The sequence below is a fragment of the Neodiprion pinetum genome, chromosome 6 (assembly GCF_021155775.2).
Source record: "Neodiprion pinetum isolate iyNeoPine1 chromosome 6, iyNeoPine1.2, whole genome shotgun sequence".
Taxonomy (NCBI): Eukaryota; Metazoa; Arthropoda; class Insecta; order Hymenoptera; family Diprionidae; genus Neodiprion; species Neodiprion pinetum.
In genome coordinates this window covers 8,602,358-8,626,902 of record NC_060237.1, presented here as the reverse complement: position 1 = coordinate 8,626,902, position 24,545 = coordinate 8,602,358, and the positions used below count along the sequence as shown (strand labels likewise).

The window sequence follows — 24,545 nt, the reverse complement described above, 5'->3', positions numbered from 1 at the left end:
ATATATATATATGTGTATATATATATATATATATATATATGCATTTAAAAAATGATCAAAAATTTATGCAAGTTATTTCTCCAAATAGACATTCAGCAATTGTTGTATATAAAAAAAATTCGAGCAATTCGTCAATTTTGATTTTTAAATTATACGCAGACTGCATTTATGCACGCGTATAAGGTATAATTGAAAAAAAAGGAGTGTTTCGGGATATTACATTAATATAAGGCATTCGTATACAATAAGAAAATAAACACCAAAAACTCGGGGGTATGTATAATGTGAACTGAAAATATTATTAAAAAGCATTTTACAACAAAAAAATAACTAAAAAACAAACAAAAAATACGATTTACATTTAAATTAAGAACAATTGGGTTGTATCTTTTAAAAATAATAACATAACAAACCGTACAAAAAAATTATTTCTTCTATATGTAAGTATGTATATAATAATAATAATAATAATAATAATTCAACTAGCACATCATCATCTCGATTTCACGGTATATGTGTGCAAATTGTGAGAGGGAGGAATTTCTTATATTTCTCGTTTTTTGTCGCGTTTTTGGCTAGCTGGCACAGTGGGGGGACATTCTTTGTCATTTCCGACCCAATATAATATTAATAATAATAATATTTAATAGTAATATTGATGATAATAATATTAATAATAATAATAATAGTAATAATAACTAGTAATATAGGCAAACACATAACCAAATATTATATAATAGGCAACGTTATACATACGTGGACGATTAAATAATAATAATAGTAGTAGTAGTAGTAGTAATAATAATAATAATAATAATAATAGTAATGATAAGAATAATTGTAAATACAAGACTGAGAGTGGGAAAGGAAATGTGTATAATATAACGGGCATTTAAATAATATAAGTGGAAACGTCAATATTGTTTATAAAAAAGAGTGGCATTTTGACGCGCGTCGTCCAGTGGGATGATTAATAATTTGCAAGATTGTTGTTATTCTTTACGTATATCTTTTGTTTATGAGACGTGGCGAATGGTTCGTCGTCGCAGTAATTATAATTATTATTATTATAAAGCGTGATACAACGCTTGTGTTGGAGATTGACGTTTATTTATTTTTTTTTAAACCGCCCGCCCTCCACCCCCCCCCCCCCCTGCCCCAAATTTTTTTGTTCGTATACGCAAAGCAGTTATTAAATATATATTTATATACATAAGAATTGAGAAAAATTAAATAAAACAAATCGATATGTGTATATATATATAGTAGTAGAACCGATTCAACCTCTCCGTTCTTTCATCTCTTTCTTTCTCTCTCACTTTTCTCCCACTTTTCACGTCATAGCACGTCAACATAATTCCGGCAAGTATTAACAGTATAACAATGCCATCTGTATTATACAGGCACACTTGCTGCATAATTACGTTCCTCTGCATGCGAATAAGAATAGCACGACTTCAAACGATATTAATATTAATATTAATAATAATAGTAATGATAGTAATAATAGTAAAAATTAGCGATAATAGTATCGACAATAGTATAATAACAATTTTATGCTAACGCGTCTCACTGCATTCGTGAAGAGGACGTCCTCTATTATGCCGCTTGTCATTTTTGTTTTTTTTTTTTCTTTCTTCTTCTTTCAGCATCGTTTTTTTCGTATCTGTTAATGATTTTTCTTTTATTTCCCGTTTTATTTGCCAAATTCTTATTTCGTATATGCGCACGAGAGAAGAGAGAAAAAAAAATATTAATACTAATGTATGAGAAAAAAAAAGAAAAAAAAAGAAAAAAAAAACCCGGAATAGACGTCATAAAACAAATACGCGAGATGTACATGTTAACAGTAATTAAATAACAACGGTATATAGTACCAACAGTGCGCCGACTTTTTTGATAGGATTCCTTACTCTCTTTCTTTCCCTTTCCCTCCATCTCTTCAATTTATTCAATTTATTCACTCTTATCTCTCTCTCTCTTTCTCTCTCTCTCTCTCTCTCTTTCTCTCTCTCTCTTTCACTCTCTTTCTTGTTCTCTCTCACTCACTCTCTTTCGTCGTCTCGTTATTACTTTTCATAATCGTGTAAGAATTTGGTGCTCCGTTACACGTTACAGAATCTATATTATATATATATATACGTTATACACACGCCACTTTGCAATTTTTCTCTCATTCTTTCGGTTTTTTGTTCGTTTCTTTGTTTTCTTTTTCTTTTTCATTCAAATTATTTCTTGTCTTTCATTCCAGAGAAGTGTGACTTGTCGATTATACAACGAGAATTATAACACCTATACCTACATAAGGACAATAATAATAATAATAATAATGAGTAATAATAATAATAATGTATTAAATTTCGCTGAAAAAATGAAATAAAAGAAAACAAGAAACAATAGGCCTATAACGACCCGCTCTGATATTATATTAAATATATTCATATATGTGTACATATCTTACCGAATGTGATCCAAAACGATAATAAAAAAATTCATGTTGTCAAGTGTGTAGGGAAAACGCCCGTATATTATAATAATAACGCCACACAAAGTATATAAGGTATTTACAAGACTGTGTCGTATTTATAAGTTACTAGAGGATTTTGGCGTTGTGAAAAATTGAAATTCTCGAATTCACGACGGAGAGACGAACTTTGGATATACGTAGTAAGGTAAGTTGAGTAATTTTTTATTATACAGGGAATACGAGGAGGAAAAAAAATTGGAAAATATGTAATATTGAAATTTCCGATGGAATATTTATATTATTACACTCTCGTCTAAAAATAACAATTATAATCAAAAGCATGGAATTCATTTTAATTTGAGCATGTAAAAGATGATGGAACGTCTTGTGTCGCAGCAATTATTATACGGCAGTGAGTACTCCGAAGTAGCCCGGAAGTTCTGGACGATAAGAATAATTATCTGTCCGCAAGTTCCGGGAATATGAATATATACTTATAAGTATATATTTTATATACACAGAGAGATATGCACGGCACATGTGCCTATATACATGTATATGTATGGGTTGGCAAACATATATGCGTACATGGCACGGCATCTGCGCCACGCCTAAAAAATGCTTGACTTGGTCCGTCTTGAATATAGTAATAATAAACTCGATCCTGAGAGCAGAGATAAAAATGATATCCTCCAGCTTTGTTCGGTCAGGCTTTAATCGTACTATTTTCCAATTCTTCTTCATCTTCAATTTCTCCCTTCCCCCCTCGCCGAAATTGTCGAATCGTATAAAGATAAATAAATCACTATCGCGGGGATTAAAATCGATCGATTTGGCGCGAGTAAAATTCAAGAAAATTAGGGACAATTGTCCGTATAAATATTACATACGATTTAGTTGTCCAATTTATGTTACAATATGTCGTTGTATTTTTAAATAAAATAAGTAAAGTAACGGTGAAAAACGAGAAAGAGGAAAAAAAAAAAAAATATAACGAATAATCAAACGAGATGAGAAATTTCCCTGGAAAACAGAAACAACGTGAAAAAATAATTTGATTTACAAATTTTTAGAATCGAGAAAAAAACAAATAACGAAACAAATTGAGGATGAAAAAAAAAAAAAAAAAAAGAAAACAAATATTTATATCTGCGCGAAGGTAATGCGCGTGTGAATTATGACATGCGATCGTTCAGGGTGGGGGTGGGGCTGGGGGGCTGTTGCTAGCTAGCCGTATTTTCCGTTAGTAAAATGTAATAAGAATTTTCTTAAATCGTCCGCGATAATTAAGTAATGTAATAATAATTGTAATTCTGGGTATATAATGTAATTCAATTATTATCGCAGCTGCAATATTACAAGTTGTACTAACACATATGTAGAATGCATAATCAATGTACCTACTCATACATGACATCTTTCACCGTGGTATCCGTCATTCTGTCTATTATAGCTGGGGCAGTGGCCGAACATCGGGTTAAGTGGGTAAAAAGAAATAATAATAATAATTAATCAATAATAATAATAATAATAATAATAGTAATAATAATAATAGTATTAGTAATAGTAATCATGCACGAAATTGAGTTGTAAGCCCGCGGATACGCGTATCGGACTTTATTCGCGACTCTCGTCCAACAAAATATATTAATACTATATTCGAATAAGGAGGAAGTAAAACACTGCCAATGCGATACAATCACTGGCATGTGTGAGAGTGAGAGAGAGAGAGAGAAACAGTGAGCAAAAGACGGTTATAATCGAAAAGGAAAAGAGGAGAATTTCATCTCATCTGATCTCATCTGAACACGTACACAGTGAGAGAGTTAGAAACAAAAAGAACTGGGAGCAAAAAAGAAACAATAACGGGAGAGAGAGAGAGGGAGAGAGGGAGAGAGAAACGTCCAGCATATAAAACTAGAAAAGAAGACAAACAAACAAACAAACAAACAAACAAACAAACAAACGCTTAAAAATGCAATAATTAATTCACTACTATACTATACTCTCTATACGTGCTTGTGCGAAATGTTCAACTAATACACATATGGTATATATAGGTACGCTGCTCGTGCTCTCATTTTACATCGTATATTAATTATTTATAGACATAACGTGTATAACGTGGCGGCATAACTGCGAGGGTGCGGATCTGGATTCAATTTTGCAGTTTCCGGTGAAATGATATCGTAAACGGCGATATCGAATAATTAATACTACATAGGATCAACTGTCGTCTGTGTAATATACCCACATACGTGCATAATATAATCTATACCTGTGCTAATTGTGTCTACGTAATAGTAGAAGTGCGTAATACTGCGAACGATAAAGCTTATCATAGTCCTTATTATCCGTTTATTGGGGGGGGGGGGGGGGGGTTAGAAAGAGAGAAAGATATATATATATATATAGAGGGAGAGAGAGAGAGAAAGAGACCGGCAACGAAGACATTCTTTATACGCGGAGAATCCTGATGGAACAACGCGCGCGCATTGCAAACTTGGATACAAAGAACCTACGAGGTTTATTTTTTGCTTTTTGTGTTCTTCTGTTTTCTTTTCTTTGTTGCTTTTTTCTTTCCCCCTCCTCGTTTTTGTTTTCATTCCACTTTCTTTCTCTCACTTGTCAACGAACGCGTAACAATTAGAACATGTATATAATACATATGAAGTACTCGATCTATTGCGAGAACGCAACGCAACGCGCGTAATCTGAAATTGTGAGTATATTTTCGTTAAATTCAATTCTCGCAGAGATCTTATATTCCGCGTACAATTTGCACACACCAATGCATAATTTAAAAATATCGAGTCGTATTCACAATTATTAAGTTTTTTGTTTTTTGTTTTTTTTTTTTTTTTTTGTTTTTGTTTTTCGTTTCTGTTTCTTCCACTTTTCGTTATTAAGTTACCTAATCAATTAGACAATATATAACAAATTGAGGGCTTTTTGCGAGTAGAGAGAGAATCGCGAGGGAGAAAGAGAGTCGTCGAGACGTGCAGAGAGGACATCTTTCGATTTGTAAAAACAACAACAATAATAATAATAATGAGGACAATAATATTAATAATAATGATAATAATAATGAGAATAATATTATTAATAATAATGATAATAAAATTAATAATACGAATGAATGATAAAATGTGAGACGATGAGGTGGGAAAACGAATTACTTACGTAATATGATCGTGTAAAAAGGTGGATGTAAACAAGTTTCATTCGGACCACCGTTTACATCACGGGGGGAGGGGATAACGGAAACGATACGCGTACAAGTCGGAAACGAGAAAAATGAAGGAAGGAATGATCGTATGCGCGTGTATAAAAAAAAAAAAAAAAAAAATAAATGCGAATGGAGTTTTGAATTTTGTAAAATGAGAGAGCGACGAAAAGAACGGAGCGAGGTGAAGGTGAAGGTAGAGTATGAAGGGAGAAAATTTTCCTGCAGCAGACGCCACGCCGAATGCCGATTATTATATAACAAAGCGGTAAGTATATATACTCGTAATAATAGATATAATATGACGATGATTGTATGCGGATGGAAGGTATGACGATCATGGACACGATGATTAATGATCGTAATACGCGAAAGATAATATTTTCTTTCTTTAATTAAGTGTTGGGGGATTTCTTTCTTTTTTTTTTTTTCAATCGTGATTTCGTTAATTATTTTTGCTTCGATTTCTTTTTTTTTTTTTTCCTTGCTACTTCGTGTAATCCATTTGTTTTTTGTTCGAGTGGAAGATGAGATGGGAGCAAAAGGGAGAACAAGTGACTAGCGGCGGCGAGCTCTACAACTAAACAACAACAACAGTATTATCAGTTATAACAACATTAACAAGTAAGTTTTTCATTTCACTTTTTTTTTTTTTTTTTTGTCTTCGTGCTTTCTTTCATTTTTGTGTGTGTGTGTGTGTGTTTTTTTTCTTCTCTTTCTTCACGCTTTTGTGGATGCACGTTATTAAGGGGGTGGCTGGTACACGCGCGCGTGTGTGTGTCCTCTGTGTCTGTCTGTTTTTGGAATTTTAATTTTAGTGCCTTGGCGATGCATATATGCGTATATATGTATATACATGCCGTGTCATGATAATATTAACTTATGGAATCATCAATCTGAATGACCCAATAATCCTAGCATTGAAATGAACAAACAAACAAACACCTTCGAACGGTACGTATTTTTTTTTTCTCCATGGTTTTTTTTTTCCTCACCGTTATACAGACACGGCATCTGGACACGTACGCACACACCGATTTAAATTACGTATAGTAGTAGTGTAGTAATAATAGTAGTAATAGTAATAAGAAGTAGTAGTAGTAGTAGTAGTAGTAGTAATAAAATAGGGACAAATATAGTGTGTGTGTGAATTTGTGTGTTTCTTTTGTTTCGTTTTCTGTTACTTTGCCCGAGCGATGGAATAATAAAAAAAAAAAATTGAGAAGGCCAGAGGCGAGTTAGCGATTCGCTCTGCAGTTACCGATAATAAAAAAAAGGACTCTTCCTCTACATTCCGATAGGCGGTACCTGAACGTAACGATAAATGTAAAGTCGATAATCCTTGCTAGCAAGTACCACGGAACCGTCGTCCATCAATGCGACGTCGAAGCACTGTGCGTGCTTGACCTTGCTCTCGAGAGCCGAGACGAGTTGTCCGTCCTGAGTGAATATGGTGAGATTAAAGTTGTTGTGATTGTCAGCGATGAGTATTTCACCGGCGGCATTGATCCCGACGCCGATTGGATAATTCGTTATTCCCTCGCCGCCGATCTGCCTGAGATAGGCACCCTCGTAGTTGAATACCTTTACGCAATGGGCCCGATTGTCGCTGATGAATATCTCCTGCTTGTCGTTGACCACGACCCCGTTTGGAAACTCGAGGTGCTTCGAGCAGCCAAACTTCTGAAGAACGTTCCCGGCCTGATCGAATATTATCACTCTCATGACCTTGCACTCGACTACGACGATCCTCCCCTTGGAGTCGACGGTCACGCCTCGGGGATGCTGAAGTATGTTAGCCCCGAACTTCCTCACGAACTGACCGTACTGATTGTATATCTGTATCTGATGGGTCGGCGACCTCTCGGTCACTATTATATCCCCGGAAGTGCGAACGACCGCGACTCTGTTGGGATAAAGGAGCTGACCGTCCCGTTTTCCGCACTCCCCGAACTGGAACTTGAAACGTCCCTCCTTGTCGAATATCTGTATGCGGTGATTGTTCGTATCGGCGACGATGATGTCGTTCTGGGCGTTGACCGCGACCCCCGACGGCTCGGTAAACTGTCCCTCCATAACCCCGAACTCGCCGAATTTACAGTGATAGATCATCTTCTGCCGTTTGATCTGGGATTTGGGTGGAAATATCGCTGCCGACATGAGCTTCGACGTAAGATCGAGCACCGAATCGGCGGGTGCTTGAGGAAGCGGAAAGTGTTCGTTCGCCGGAACCGGATACGCGTCGCATCCGCCGTTGCTCCACTTCTCGTATGGATTCATGCCGTTAAGGTTCAAGTCGCTTATGGTGGTCGAGAACGGACCGAGGCTGTTTGCCGTGCTGAACCTCTTCGATATGACGTTGCTCTCGAAGGGGGAGGGCGACGTCGAGACGGCGCACGTCGTGCTCGTCGAGACGAGTCCGTTGCTGTACGGTCTGTCCAGCAGGAGTCCTCCCAAGGATCCCGCGCTTCCGGGTCCGCTGCTGCCGTTGCTGCTTCCGCTCGACAGGGCCGTGGGTCTGGCGATCGGCGGTTGCTTGCTGGGTCCGGCGTTGCTCTCGCTGCTGCTCCTGACGTAGCCGAAGGTGTTCCTGACGCCGACTTGTATGGCCTGATAGTTGCTGACGAACTCCAGATCCGCCGAGTGGTTCGTCACGTCTGGGGTGGAGTTTATCAAAGCCTGAAGTTTCGTGTCGAGGAGCTTCTTGACCATCAGCACTTCCGTGACCGTCGTGTACTTGGTCAGTCGCTCCACGAAGTCGCAGGTCTGCTGTATCTTGTCCGCGGTATCGTTCGCCTTTTGTGTAACGACACCGAGTGATATGTGCTTCGCCGAAAATACCGACTCCAGCTCTTTGAGCAGTTCCTGTTTGCGCTCCTCGAGCATCGACCGATAAAATTGGAAGGTGTCGTTTATCTCGTTCTGAGCCTTGTGATACTGTACTTGAAGTCTGGCGGCTCCGTGATCCGCGGCTTTCACCGCCGTCCTGATGTCCGAGGCCCTCGCTCTCCCTTCTTGAACGGCTCGTGCTACCGCTTCCAACTGTTGAGGCCCGGCCTCCGAGATGTGCGCGCAGTCGTGAAGGGGTGCGAGATGATCCGATACCGTGCATTCCTTGCATACGGGAACGCCGCAGGACTTGCAGTAGTACTTCAGAAGTTCGTTTTTGTGTCTTGGACATAGGAGCGTCTTCTCCCCGTTTCCGCCGTTCACCACGAGGTTGTGCTTCGGCTCGTCGATCTTCGAGTCGCCCAAATTGAGGACCCGGTGTCCCTCGAAACAGTGCATGAATTGATGCGCCATCACGCAGTTTGGACAGAGGAAGTTTGCGCAATCGAAACACCGCGCAATAGCGTCGGATTCAGTTGATTTACAACCGGTGCAGCGTACACCGCCAAGACGGCAGTTTGGGCAAGGTGCGTCGCCGGGTTTAGCGTCGAGACAATGATCGCAGCTGTCGACGTCACAGATCGCGGAGTCACTTGCCGGTGGAGAGCTTCCACTCACCGTCAACGGGGACAGCGAGGATAACGATCCAAGGGAGTTTGCACGTGATTCCAACGATGGTGTCGGTGAGGCCATCTTCAGTCAACCGGCATCCCTGCAACACAATTAAAGAGAAACCAACGTCAGACTTTAAATTTACAATTCGTTCAACGGCGTGGCAGATAAAGGGTTTCATCGCGTGTTTACTTTCGTGCAATTGCCCGTAATTTCATCAATCTCGTTGAAGATCCGAAAGGATCCGAAATCATTGAACGGAGTTGGGTATTTTTGGGCTCAGCTGTCTCTCACAGCTTTGCTGGTATTGCACTACTTTCAACATTCGTTTGACAATACGCTCCATAGTTGTGTGCGCATGTGATGTAATTCGGGGTTTGCTGGACTCAGAGTATGATAGTTATATAACTATAATTGTCATTTATCGAAGACGGTATGATTTTTAAATGACTTTTAACTGCAAGTTCAAGTTTCAAATTTATTATTCACCCATTCTCTTTCAAAAACATAAATCTTTGGTAATCCCAAGGACTGACTTCACTGTTCAGGAACAAAAGAATTACCATCCAACTTGAATCACCTCATTCTAATCATTGTCATGAGACCTTATTGAAACACGTTCAACCTTGAGCATTGATTTGATAAATGAACAAGTTTACTTGCAAGCTTATCAGAGTAAGGTTATACCGGAAAATGTCTAAAACTGACCAAGAAAAAGCCAACGTAAAAAATTCAACGTTGAATCTACTTTTGGTACATAAGATCTGATAGCAATGATTGGCAAATGAATTTCGGAACATATAATTCCCCTACATAATAACCAAAGAACTCTCTAGATAGAGTGCTCAAAAACGAAGACCAAGAGACATAGCTAGAATCAAAATGACTAACAAGTTTCGACACTGGATTTGTCACGGTGACGAACGTGTCCGAACAAGTAGTGACTCCGTCATACTTTGCGAATAATCGGAAACGGTGCAAACGCGAGTTGCGATCTGGGAGCTGAAAGGCGAGGTACGAAGCAGCGGCGCGATTTGGAACAATTATACGTTTGCAATCTTAACGACTTCTTCTTCGCCCGACCGTAATGAACTAAAATCTGAAATGTGAGCCAAACTTCCGTGTGCGATAGTTAGCTGATGCGGGCCATTATTTACACCGTCACGTAGGCACCCGCACGTAGACATCCTCCTCCCAGGTGGTACCCAAGGACACATTGTGCGAAGGTCATGGAACTCACGCGTTCTTACGCCATTGGCGGCTCTCGAGAGGTTGAGGGGAACCGGATGGTGCGGGGGCCACGTGGCTTCTACCGACTCTCGGAGTAGGACGTGGAATTCACCTGGATATTCGTCATCAACCTCCTCGACGCAAGCGTGATTGTATGTCACTCCACGAGTGGTCGATATTGCGATTCATTAGCGTAAAAATTATTTTACATATGCAACGTATTCGTATGAAAAATTGTCGAATAATTTGATGCATAGTAACAATTCGCCCCAACGACGATGTCTAGAAATGATCGATAATTCTCTTCGCCGAATTGATGGTGGACAATTTTAGAAAATTGGTTATAGTACATCCGTCACTATCAATTTCAGGAAACGAAAGTGAAAGTTGTACATGGTAGGTAATATTATAAGCCACTGCGAACGCTTTCGCGAATATTATATTTCGCGCTCTACACACTTCGTCAGGGACTATTAATACGCGTGAGTATAGCAAGTGGACTGTTATATTAGTGTGAAAATAAGAAGAAAAGAACCTGCGTAGTTTCAGAACTAATGAAATCTAAAAAGTACGAAAAAGACGTTTCAATCCCCAACTGATGATTAAATTCATCGATACGAGAAAGTAATTGACTATGTCACTTACTCGTTGGGGATACAGCCAAGAATGGAAAAAGCGTTTGCCTAAAATGACTTTATCATCGCAGTGTATTCCAACGTTTCGGAAAAAAATCGTCAATTTTCCTTTAATACGTAAAAAAAAAAAAAAAAATAAATAAACAAACAAGAAAAGAAAGAACCATAGAATTTCGTCAATCCCCTGTAAAGACCAACTTACCAACCCACAATATTTTCGAGGTTCAATATCCAACCCCAACAACGAATCGCGTTCTATTTATGGAATCACCCTCCTCTCATTCCGACGTATTAATATATGTATATATGCGTTCGGTAGGGAGAACACACACACACACACACGCTTGCATATAGAGCCTACAGGGACAAAAGCGTGCGCGCATTGAACAGGAAGGTTTCCCACACGCACTCACGGACGCACTTACGCAGCTGCAAGCCGCGTGCACCCTGGATCGATCACCAGAGCTCGGGCGACTCGAGATCCGGATAGCAGGGACCGAGGGGTGGAAATATCATCCCCTGAGGGTCGCGTTTCGACGAGTAAAACCTCCATTGGCGTTCTTCGGTATCCATGGAATTAGGGATACACTCTCGTCGAGGTATTTCCTTTCACTGGTTGAACGCGTGCAGAGGCCAAGGAAGTACCAATAACGGGAGAGGAGTTTCGATGACAATTACAGGTATTTGCCCCAAGGATTGTGGTTTTCGAGGTCGACGTTCGCGTCGTTTGACAAATAAAAAAAAAAAAAAATATATATCGTTGACTTTTCGACCGTACTATCGATTCCATCAGTAGAGTACCTTTCACGAGATTGAACAACTTCGCAAAGCGGTTCCACGAGCAACGATTCACCTTTGACGAAGTGGTTTTCAGATAAAGATATTCAACTGAATTGAGAAAAATCTTGCTACAATTTAGTTTCAAGTCTGATGGGAGGCTTACGGAATTTAATTCGACTGTAAATCGTGCTCGATAATAATCTGAAAACAACTCGACTGCGTCGAATTCCGATATCGTTGATGCGAGCAAATTGCGGATACTAATTTTCACAGCAAAGGTGCATTTTCGCAATTTCCACCGACTTTGGTAGACCTTCCACCATCCAACCTAATTAGATTTCGGAAGCTATGTAGGTGAGTACTTCTACGGCGAGGCTGTGAAGAACCGTAAAAGTTCTTCAAGTACTTCTAGTAGGTATAAGAGCTGTCGGATTAGCTTCCACGAGTTGTTGTTCAGCAGTAGATGGTATAACGTTGGCGTTATAGTCTGGCCTGTTTGGCGTAATTACACGTCGAGTCTTTGCGAGTGCGAATAATTATTATTATTTCTACCGATGCGCGGTGATACTCCCACAGACACGGACGTAGTATTACTCATACATACCGCAAAGCTAGACGTTCCGAGGAGCGAAAGTAAAATCTTTTACCGCCACCTCATCCTCATCCTCCTCCTCCCGACTGGCCACCACACTATCTCATCCATCGGTCGATAAACCACAACGTGCGACTATCGCACTAGTTTCATCATGGCAGATACGATATTACAGAACATCTGTGTCACGGAGGTATTAGATACTAATTGCAAATTACTTGCCGACGAAGCGAGCTGAGGATTCACGAGAGAAAATATACTTTGCAAAAACCGTGGTCTATTTAATATTGGCAATGAGGGAGGCTTTTGTATGATATTGAAGTTAGTAACGTTGACGTAACGAAACATTGAAATGTATCGCTATTTTTCAACATTGATATGACTTTGAAACGCATGAGTTTTCGAAGTAACGATTTTTCACGAAAGTTCATCGTCAAATTCACGTTACGAAGTTTATCGCTTTTTTTAAATACTTTTAGAGAGTTAATATCTGCAGTATATACGGTATTCCTCATCACAGGGTAGCGCTAATATTTTAAGGTTTCACTTGACGGAACTTTCATCGTCAGTCTTCACTACCTCATACGCAAGGGGTTATTCACTCACAGATCGAGTGAAAAGCATTTGCAACGATTTCAAGTGGTTTCAAGCGATTTCAAACGACTTTAAAACGACTGCTTTCGAAAGTGATCTGCGATTTCAACAATCCAACACCCCCTCGCTTATACACGTGAATAAAAATCTGCACCTCCTTGGCATCCAACCAGTGCAGCTTAGTAAACGAATGATACCAGCAAGTCTAGCCCTACAAAGAAAGAAAGCTTGACTAATTCAAGCGATCTCCGGTCATCTGAAATTCGATACTCCGGCCAACGCCGCGAAATGTCCTGAAATCAACCGCACCAACGTGTAAATGCTGTTTAAACCGTGAACCGTCCACTAATTACCGGTTATAAATTAAGAGGATAATGAGAAGGAAAAGACCTCCTCGTCTTCTTGGTCTCTTCCGACAAAAAAATACAACGAGTATCCGCGTCTAGCCGTTCGCGTATGTATTTACGCGTTCATGGGTATGGGTGCAGTTGAATGCACCAACCGCGGTGTGAGGTATCGGGGCAGTCTGGAGGTCTGGAGGTCTGGAGGTCTGGAGGGAGCGGCGACGCCGCGAAAGAAGGGAGAGGCGACGCCGTCGTCTCGTTGGCATGGCAACTGCATCGACCGCCTCAAACCCTTACTATCTACCCCCCTCTCGATTATGCCGAGGGGTGGTTTTTCCCCTGGGGAAAACCGGGTGGTGCATCGCCCTTGGCGTGTTGCCGTGTTATGCATTTGCCGAGGTGATGTACCCGGTGTGTCCGAAAACAAAACGCATCGCTATCTCGTTTTGATCAATCTTACAACAATGACGGACGGTTGTGATCGGACACTTGAAATTGTTAGATAGTGAAATGGGCTTGACGGAGAAAATATTTTCAAGGTTTCGACTTTATTTACTTATTTATTTTTATTTTTTTGCCAAGGGAGCAAATTTCCAATTGTATTCAACGCGATTTTCAATCGTTCGATATCATCAATTTCTAATTGTAAGCAAGTGTGAATTCTCTCGGCAGTTTGATACATAGATAATATTGAGTTAGTGTTATAGGAAAATTTATTTCGTTCGATTTTTTTTTTTTTTGGTCTTCTTTACACAAGATAAGATGTATTTGTGGTTAAAGGAATGTGGAAATGCTGAGATTTTTTCCGTGATTGTTGACCATACTACGATGTTTAATGTGGAATGTAGAAACAATAATCCGAAACTTTCCTCGAACTATGGGAGCAAAACGATTCTATTGAAATACACATTTCCTTTTCTTCACGATAAAGAAAGGAAAACAACAAGTCGTGTTGATGGGGAAGAAAGATGAAGTTTCATTAGATTTATAAATAGTAATTTGCAAATGCAAAGACTGCATACACAAGCTGCGCGTAAAAACGTGTAAACGCGTAAAAAATGGGTAACTTCTTGTCGAAATTTAATAAACAACAAAGTGCAACAAAGAAATGTCCGAGTAAAAATTTCCACGATATAAGATCAAGTTCGAAGACCTTTCGAAAAAACGATTCGTTACAACATCAGGATTAATTCGCATGTTTCCGTTCGTGGTTATACATCCTGTGCTAAAATGAGGGTTTCGACGTAGCGAACAAATTAAACAACAGTGGAGTTGATTCTACGCTTAGAAATTCCACCGCTCAAGCTTTAAAAAAATATAAGATACTTATTTCGTGATTCCCGTACTTTTAACTCACTGTCAAGTACATGGTATTGTTGGAAAAACGTCACGAATGCTACGAAAAGTCGATGGAGTTTAAGTCGCGAAAAGATGTACAAAAGTTTCCAATTAAATATTCCTCTTCCTGTAATTAATAGCAACAAATGAACGATCCACGTCTTTTCGATTTTTCAAAATCGAGGTTTGACTCCATGCTCGTTATTACTTCCTTCTAGCTTATTGTTAGACGTCTTTCTACATCCGGAATCATATATTTCGAGCCCAACGTCACAACCTGTTGCCAAGGCGACGAGGGGTGAAAGCAGGGAAGGCGAAATACTGGTGGAAGCCGTCTTCGACGAGAAGGGCGAGGGTTCGATTATACCGGGTGATCCGAATTCCGTGAGGTTCAAGTAAATTTCGACATTTTAACTAAGATATTTCCTCAATCGGCGACGTCAGTTTCAAACGAATGTCTACAGTACAATACGATACATTTTCAGAGTAGAGTCAAAAGTCTGGTTCCCATACTTCGTCGAAATTAGGGGGGTATAGAGTCAATATGAATAATAGGTATACAATTTCTACGTAAATTGTTCCGTAATGAGTTGACAATTTGTTTCTTTTTATACAATTTTCAATCAGGCAGATTTTACATGCGGGGTTAAAAGAATTTCGGGGAGTCGTTGAAGCTTGGGTGATATTTTTAATCTTAGGCGTATAAAACATAGAAAGATAGGTAAACGAATTGTAAAAAAATATCGCTACGAGTCGGACAGTTTTACTGCAGTACATATATAACGATGATTATATGTGAGTAAGTTCGAATCGTTTAAATCGGATGATTGAATTTGATGAGGTTCTTCAGCAGGGTTTGATAGTTGTTAATTGATAATCGTAGACTACAGATCATAAATTTCTTTTCCTATCCCCTTGATGGTGTGCAGTGTGAAATAAAATAGCATTCGGTTGACCGTGTTCTAAAGTTCGAATTACCTAATCAAATTAATTACACCTTCGAATTGTACAATATCAACGATCGTGAGTACAAGTAATTAAGACGACGTTAATTGATAAAACGTTAAAAAGAAACCATCCACTGTCATATATTCCAAGGAAAATTTTAAACCACAAGGTTTGAAATAAAAAGAACACCAAGAAAGGAAAAGAAAAATGAAATCAATCCTGGAAACAGTTGTGTACAAAGATATAGTAAAACGTAATGAGATATTGATTCATCAGACGAGACTATTATAACAAAAGCATACTTTGTACGTTCATTATCGTTGTATGAGGGAATATTTTGCCTACTTGCGGGTATAAAAGAAGCATATTATACGTGTCTACATGCGTCTATTTTACCGGATTAATAAATGCACCGCCATCATCATTATTATTATTATCATCATCATCATCATCATCATCATCATCATCATCATCATCATCATCATCATCATCGTCTATTCGTAGAGATATTACACAGGTGTATATCGAATTGCCACACCTATAGATGTATGAATATATAACTTCGGGGCGCGTTCAACAACAGCAACGTCGAGGGTAATTCGAACCCGAGAATGGTGAAACTACGGAGCCTAGGTGAAACGTGTGGCACAGGAAGTGAACTCGAGCTGACCATTACCCGCTGTCCATTGCCGATACAAAAATCAATACGCCTACGTCACGTGTGTAAGTAAGAACGTCTCCTCCTCGTGCCAATATATAATACAAGGAAACGATATACGAATCTTACAGGAAAATTAAAAATTCTCCACGTTAATTCTGCTCGAAAATATTTGCCAAAGTAAAAATGTGTCTGTATTATAGATCGATGTAATATACAAAGTTTAAAACGTCGCATCTTTATAGTTGAAGACAAAAAATTTATAACAAAGTAGAAAAAAAAAAGGTTTACCGCAACTTTAAAGATATTATACAAATTGAATCCTCTTACTACGATATTTATTACATTATTTATACAACGATGTGAAAGCGTTGCGAAATTTCATCTACATCACCGAATCGTAAATATATAATATATATATATATATATATATTTACATATAACTTGGGAGAATTTAGTGTAATTGCATGTGATCTTGAAAAGTATTGAGGGATTTTAGATTAAGGTCGTCTTGACTTCGCCGCGTTGCCGAGCTCTAAAGAACCTGACTTACTCTGTGTGTGTGTAAGAAATGCAAATTTATTTTCTAACTCGGTTAATCCCCGCAAGGATATTTACCTTAATTCTAAAGTAAACGACTTTAGTATTCCTCCGTCGCCATTTTCTCGACATTTCCCATCCATCCATCCCCCCCCCCCCCCCTTTTCTCCCCTTCTCCGCGCCTAGCAATGTTCCCCTTAGTTGTTTTTTTTCCTTCTTCATCCAAAGACTTGAGATTTCGCGCGGAATCCTTTGCAGTTAAAAATTACCCCGTTTTTATACCTTCTTATTAACATCAATAAATTTCCCGGAGCGGAAATACAAATTCATTTATTAATCATCGGTTCGGGAAATTTCCGCGAAATCAAGAAGTAAACTTTTCGGCCAACCAACCACCCGCTGCGAACTACTATTAATAACTTAATTTTCATAAACGTTACATATCCACAAGCGTTGCCGCAGCGAAAACGTTGAGCTTCGTTATAATTACTCTTACCAAGTTGCTTAATCCTTTTTTAATTGAAAACTAAATACCATTAGCTTTATGTACGTACACAAGCATGAGCTGGCCAACTTACACGAACCTCGCCGATGATGCATTATTATTACCTCCTGTGTAGGTGGATACCTACAACCTTATACCGGTTATAACCAAACGGCGACACACGATCCGTGGATCGATTTGTCACTTCATTCAAATAACTGTAAAGTTTCAAACAAAAACAATTTTAGCTTCAATAATTACAGTGGACAAGCTGAACGACGTGTTCTTATCTCTGTTCAACGATAACGCGTATATCATATACAAATGCGAACGCGCTTTACCAAAACTTTGACAACTGTCTGCGAATTACGTCACTGTACCTTGTCCATAAATTAAGGAAATCGATATATCGACGGATAATTAGGCTGATCATCGATAATCGATAATTTGCGAATGAGGCATAAAATAGGTGTAGTTGTAATATATAAATGTATGAAAATATACGGAGCCTCGATAAATATAATTATTCGCGAGTGGTTGGGAAGTTATAATATAATATATGTGTAACATGAGACGTAATACAATTCTTCGACATATTTCCGAATCGTTGATTAATTCTGACTTGTGCCGCGTGATATGCGTAAAAGTTGAATTTAGAGGTATACATAGGTATGTATAATACGTATATATAAACACCTGATGTATTATTACGTACGCATGCTCGCCAAATCAATTGATCTATGTTTATTTACAGCGGATGAATATACAGTATTATTCTTTTGCAAAGAATAGACAAGATTGACGACGCAAGAAGGCCTGAAAGAAAAACGCGAGGAAGAATGAGAGAAAAGACGTGGAAGAAATCGATAAGTAACAACGAGGGAAAAATTGCTACTAATCTATCACACAAGTGTATACAATAATTATTTATACGTGTGTTTTGCGAGGGAATGATGGATTCGGAAATAAATTTTTTTTGTTTCAGGAAGAATAAACGGTTATATCAAAAACAGGAAGGCTTCGTCCCGCTTTAACGAAAGCGATGAAAAAATCGAGGATATTAAAGATTAAAGTATTAATGAAGTACAAAAATTTAATTTATATCGGCTGCAACAACGTGAAATAAATTTGAGACGAGATTGTTTCAGCAATATAACGAGTGTAAAAACTTTCTTCTAAACATTATTTATTTAGCGAGAGGTTTTTGGTTATAATAATGAAACACAGGCATTGTTGCGTCCTACATTTGTTAGTAAAACAGTTTTTCGGCGAAGGCGGTGAAAAATTGTGTTAAATGATAAAATTAATGATATATATTCAGTTATTCCTCGGTTGAAAAATAATGACTTTTATATCAACATTTCGTTACTTATTACGAATCTCAGTCTCACCTTTATTTATTTATTTTTTTTTTTTATCAAAGTTATAATATACTGACAATTGAAATTCCTGTATCTCGGCATTCGGGCAGATATTTTAGTTGTTTTCCGTGTCGAGAGTCAAACAGACTTTGAATGAAATCCAAATTCAAATGCAATTTCAAATTCAACCTTACGAATTTTCATTTCATCATTTCACTTTTTAACCGGACTGTCCGCTTCTGACAGTAATAAGTATACACTAACGTTTATCGATTCGTTCATATCTCCCGTTACCTCGTTGTACACGTACACGGACACTCGTGCAGACAAAGTAATTTCTAAGGTGTGATTTGAAACTCGTCACCCACGCGTGAACGCTTCAGTGTCTGTTTTTCGCACAATTTTGCAATTTAACCAGTCAAGTGGCCGCTAACCTCAAGAGTCCCGGATTTACTCCTTTTTCCTCAACGATGTCCCTCTGCCTACCTAAATTGTAAGTATGTAGATAAAATACGCACACGCTCTCTCTCTCTCTATCTGTGCGCACGAAATCGTCGTTTTTTTTTACGCTCGGAATACAAATTACATATTACACAATGAGCACGTGCGTGATATTTGTACAAGATTTACTCGGTGGCGTGCCTTAATCTCTTCGCCACCCACGGATACCGCGATGAGAGAGAATGATTCAAGAGCTGCTCACAGGATAAATCGAGTTAAAGAAAACAAAAAAAAAAAAAAAAGCCAGCTATTTCACGATGGCTCGATATTTCAAGTATTAAGAAAGTTACGCAAAACTTTCAAGTATTCTTTCGACTGTTTGAATTAATAGTATTCTACAGTGTACGATGATCATGCAGACACTGATTCCGAATAAAGTAAACAATTGGTACCGATTTTCAAAAAGTTCCCCCCCGCCCCCTAAAAATTTATTTATTTGTTCATTTCTTCGCAGCAATTTGAGTACTTAGACGGCTATACTCGATATCAGCATGAAGAAGGACAGTTTCTGAGTACAATTTGCAATCCGATGATCAACCATCAAATTATTTCACTTATTTTCACGAAAAAAAAAAAAAAAAAATACACCTTGAAATAACGTAAAATGAATATAATGGGTAAGATTGTATTGTTCTAAATAGTCAAACTTTTGTAAATATTGTCAATAACGGATGATTAGTGGTAAAATTCAATATAGTCAATCGTTACATTGCACATTAGAAGCCAATTTTTGTTTTCTTTGCCGGAACAGCCGTGTGTATTTATTTAATTTTTTTTTTTTCTTCGTTTGCGTGAAAGTGTGACGCAATAAGCTTTTCAAAGAACGACAATTTCCGACGATATTATTCGACGAGTAACGTACTGAATGCAATAAAAACTCGAAATTGCAGAAAAAATACTTGATCCGTGTAAAACTTTAATAATGGTTGACGTTTCGCACGAGTAAAATAAAAAAAAAAAAAATTTTTGCTCATCTGTTGATTTGACGTTTACCGCCCCCCTCTAATATCCAACGACATTTCTTTCAAAAATTTTTCTCATACTTTGGTAAAAAGTGGACAGACGGCAAATATACACGAGTCGTATGTAATGAAAACAGTATGTCAATATCAAAATGACAAGACAACAGCAGATGTGAGGTAAAACGAAACGCGAAGACGTCTACGTATAATAAACGCGTGCCGATGAAGAAAACAGAGGAAGTCCCAATAAATTAGATACAGATATACGTGTAAATATTATTATAATATGCATAATAAATAGTAACGTTAACGACAAGTGACGATGACGATGATTATTTTCACTCAGGGTAATAACTTCGTTGCAAAATATGACGTGCGTTACGTGTCTGCATATGATGCGGCCAGCGTTATGGTAGACAGTTTCTTCTATTTCCTGCCTGGCCAGTTTTACAATTCCATTGATAATGGAATGAGATATGAGGTGTATAATACAGTCTAACTTGCCGTGCCGTATTTAATGTCCATTACACGGATGGTGAAGAATAAAAGAGAATAAAAGAGGAAAAAAAAAAAAAAAAAAACGCAACTTGATAAGAAGAGAAGGAATATGAATATAATTTTCTTTCGTGATTTGTCATATATTCCGACCCAACGGAATGAAAGCAATCCGTTAATCGATTAATTCGAGCAACACCTTTTTTAAACTAATATGGGATATTACAGGTTTTCAGCACATCTGTTGCGTATCTGACAGAAATTTACGAAGCTTAATAATTTTGAAAGGGAGACGAAAAATGAAACGTGCGATGACGGATGACACGATTTGGAAAAAAAACCGATAATTACTCGTGTTTTAAGGTAAAAAAAAAAAAATATTACATGTATGTGTGAAAAAATTGTAAGTAGAGTTCAACGAACTCTGTTCGATTGTAACATTCCACTATAATAGGTGATAAATTATAATAAATGAAAGCTCGCCGTATTGTTTGTTGTTATTGGCCGTTACCTTCATATGAAATAAAGAAGATTCAAATACATACCGGTGTATGTTATACCTATATCTTGCATACATACATTGTAGATATAATATATATATATATATATATATATATATATATATATATATATATATATATATATATATACAACGTCAATTTGGCGTGAGATGTCAAGGCGAGCGAGCGAGCGAGAGAAAAATGAGCCGGTAGTCGGTCGTTTATTTTAGCGATCGTTATAATTATAATAGTCAAGTTTACGGTTGTCGAAACTCGCGGCGACGTGTCAATGATCCGAAAACCTTGATACGTACAGGTACGTGTAACTCTTAATTAACATGTGTGTACACGTAAGCGTCATACGTATTAAAATAAAAATGTCAAAAGGTATTCCGCAATAACCGGAAGAACTTACATACGCGAGAAGCGCGCTAATCGTCAAAGCTGTGGGTTCATCGATCCGCCTTATAAGGCAATTAAAATTGTAACGTCGATTGGTTTGTTTTTCCTTTTCATTTTCTTTTTAAATATCGTGAACGTGATAATCATGATGTGATATCACAAAAATTATTCTTACAGTATGTAATGATCAGCCGGGTATGTCTTGAGATTGTATACATTGATTATATACGAAAGTAAAATTGAAATGTTCGAAATAATTGTTTTACGCATGTAAATAAATGAGTATGGATTATATCTACATCACGCGTTGCATTGGGTGGCGTCGAGTTAACGACGATGATGGAATTATCGATTCGAGAATTGAAAAAACTTGATTTTCCTTTACCCACGCACAGGTGTGAATCAAAGAAAAAGTATCTCGAGTTGCTTAAAAGAGTTTAATCTAACCTCGGTACGTTTAATATTTCATTAACGATCGCCTCGAATTCGATTTGCTTTTATTTTTCCTCGCCAAAGGGGATACATTTTTTATCCATTTCTTTACCAAGGCGAAGTAAATATTACCAAATCACTTGTAATTTGTTCAAGTCGGTAAATATTCACCAGCTTGAAAAATTAATTGCAACTGCATTTTTGATGTCGAAGTTTTTCTTTCCTGTATAATTGTCGGAGGCATTTTTTTTTTATTTTTCTTTTTATTTTTTATTTTTTACAGAGAAAAACGAGAATGAAAACAATACATCGTATATCCGAACACACCGTACAGATCCCGCAGAGTGTGGCTCGATGTAAAATATGAAAACTGTGAATAACCGCGAGGTACGACAAAAGAGAAGGAGGGGGGGGGGGGGGGGAGGAGGAGGATTGAACGAGAAGAAATGGGTAGGAAAGAGGGAAGAAAAAAAAAAGAATTCAATTTTCGACTCTCTACCGCAAGAAGTCCAACCGTCTTCTTCGGACGCGAGTGTAAAAGTACGTTTCATGCTGAACTTTCTTTCGAACGACAATCCACGAAACTAAACATTGACACAATGACATTTGTCTCATACAAGGCGCATTTACAATATGCGCAGCACGATACAAGGTGAGACTCTCTCTTGTGTGTGGATACGAGCTTTTAATAATAATTATGATAAGTTATATACCAAACTATACGTACTAGATACCAAACAAATTTCCAGGCTACATTTTTTTTTTTTTTTTTTTTTACGTCATGTTGATTGTTCTATAATAAAAAACTAAGTATCTTTGCGTATAACGTATTTTCAATCCCAGATGTATCTGACTACCGTTTCATTTTTTTTTTTTTTTTTTAGAATAGTTATAATATTCAAAAAGATCAAGGCCTGAAAAAAATGAAATCTTATTTTATAATGGGTGAAAAAAAAAATTTTTTAAATAATAAATCTGCCGACATCCCTAATGGTGAGATAACAGAACATTGAAACTTTGAGGATCATCGTTTGCCAAAGTTCGTATAACTCTAGAAGTACCGAACCAATTTTGATTGTTTAATTTTTCTATGGATAGTAATTATAACGTCTGGCCAAAATGTAGGCTATATTTCGTTGCAACAAGATCAATACTTTTGTACATGTTACAGATCTTTGTAATCCAAGTCGAAAGGGGATGACACACTTGTACGAGAACACTGACTAAGTAAACCCTTAGAGACAGAGGAAAGTCATGTTCGACAGTTTTCAAGGTCTAGATAAGCTCTACAAAAAAAGTCTACCGCCAATATTTCGTCAGGGACGGTCAACGAGGAAACGTTTTTAGGCTTCGTAGCGTCATGTTGAAACGTTTCCTCATCGACCTTCCCCGAACGAAATAGGTTTGCGAAATACCAAAAAAAAAAAAAAGTCTACGAAACCACCATATCGCTATGTCTAATAGTTTTGCCACAAGAAGCATTTGATAATATTAGCAGTCGGAGCCGCAACCGGCTGCTATGTATTATACATACACATACACATGCGTGTGTGTGTGTGTGTGTGTAATGCATAGCAGCGTAGCTTGCGGTTACTTGTTCCACGGTATGTGCGGTCTCACATATATGCTATAGATCTACGTAACGCATGTACATATATACACACACATGGCTAGGTATAGAGTGCAGCAGATGTACCATAAAGCTTGGACGACTTGAACTGCCAGCGACGAGGTGAAGGAGGAGGTTCTCCAACCACCCTTTCCGCGCCGCTTAATAACATCTCCACCTCTCATAAATTTTAATGGAATGTATATATGTAGTGTGTATATACATACATATGTATACATACGCCCGCATAATTCTTCAAGAACGGGGTGATAATTAAACCGACGAATTCCTTGATCAAGACAATACTTGAATATGTATATTCTGTGCATCGTGTGTGTGTTTTTTTTTTTACCGAGGATGAGTATCTGCAATTTATACGTATGGAAATATCTTCGCGTTTGTTTGCGTACGCGTGTGTGTGTGCGTGTTTTTTTATTTTTGCGCATTGTTACAAAAAATTTATACCATCGTGCAAGAAAATTACTTCATCATACACCGTACGTTTTCGTCGTTAGCGTCGTTGACATCATTAAAGCACCAACGATTTTCTCTTTATTCGGTAAAACTCCATAGTTTCGAGATGATTGTAACGTGTGTTTTTACAGAGGTTTGTAAAGCTTCAAGGATCAGGGTCAGCTTGTAGAATCAATCCGTGAATTTGAAAAATAGTCAATGGCTTAAGAGTAACTTTTAACGAATGGGAAATAAAAATCAAATGACTGATTTTTTAGTCTCGAGTTTAAAGAGTTCATTTTTTGGGAGAATCTTTCTTCTTCTATGAAACAACAACATCTCAGGGGGTAAAAGCAGAAAAAAAGGTTCTCAAATCACCCTTACACACATGCAGTGAAGAGAGTGAGAGAGATATCAACGGATGCGTTTATTTATCTTCGGGTGTACTAATATATATTACATATATTGTAAAAGGCTATAAATTTTAACCGAC

General features: G+C 37.8%; 1 protein-coding gene across 3 annotated transcripts in view; it reads right to left on the bottom strand.

Moving 5' to 3' along the window:
• Positions 1–280: 280 nt before the first annotated feature.
• brat (brain tumor) overlaps positions 281–24,545 on the bottom strand; it is a 160,032-nt gene continuing 135,767 nt past the window's right edge. For all 3 annotated transcript variants that reach the window (XM_046630545.2, XM_069137034.1, XM_046630544.2), the window contains one exon: positions 281–9,294. In XM_046630545.2, the coding sequence (XP_046486501.1) occupies positions 6,981–9,275 (2,295 nt within the window). In that variant the 5' untranslated portion in view covers positions 9,276–9,294 and the 3' untranslated portion in view covers positions 281–6,980. The remainder of the gene's footprint in view (positions 9,295–24,545) is intronic.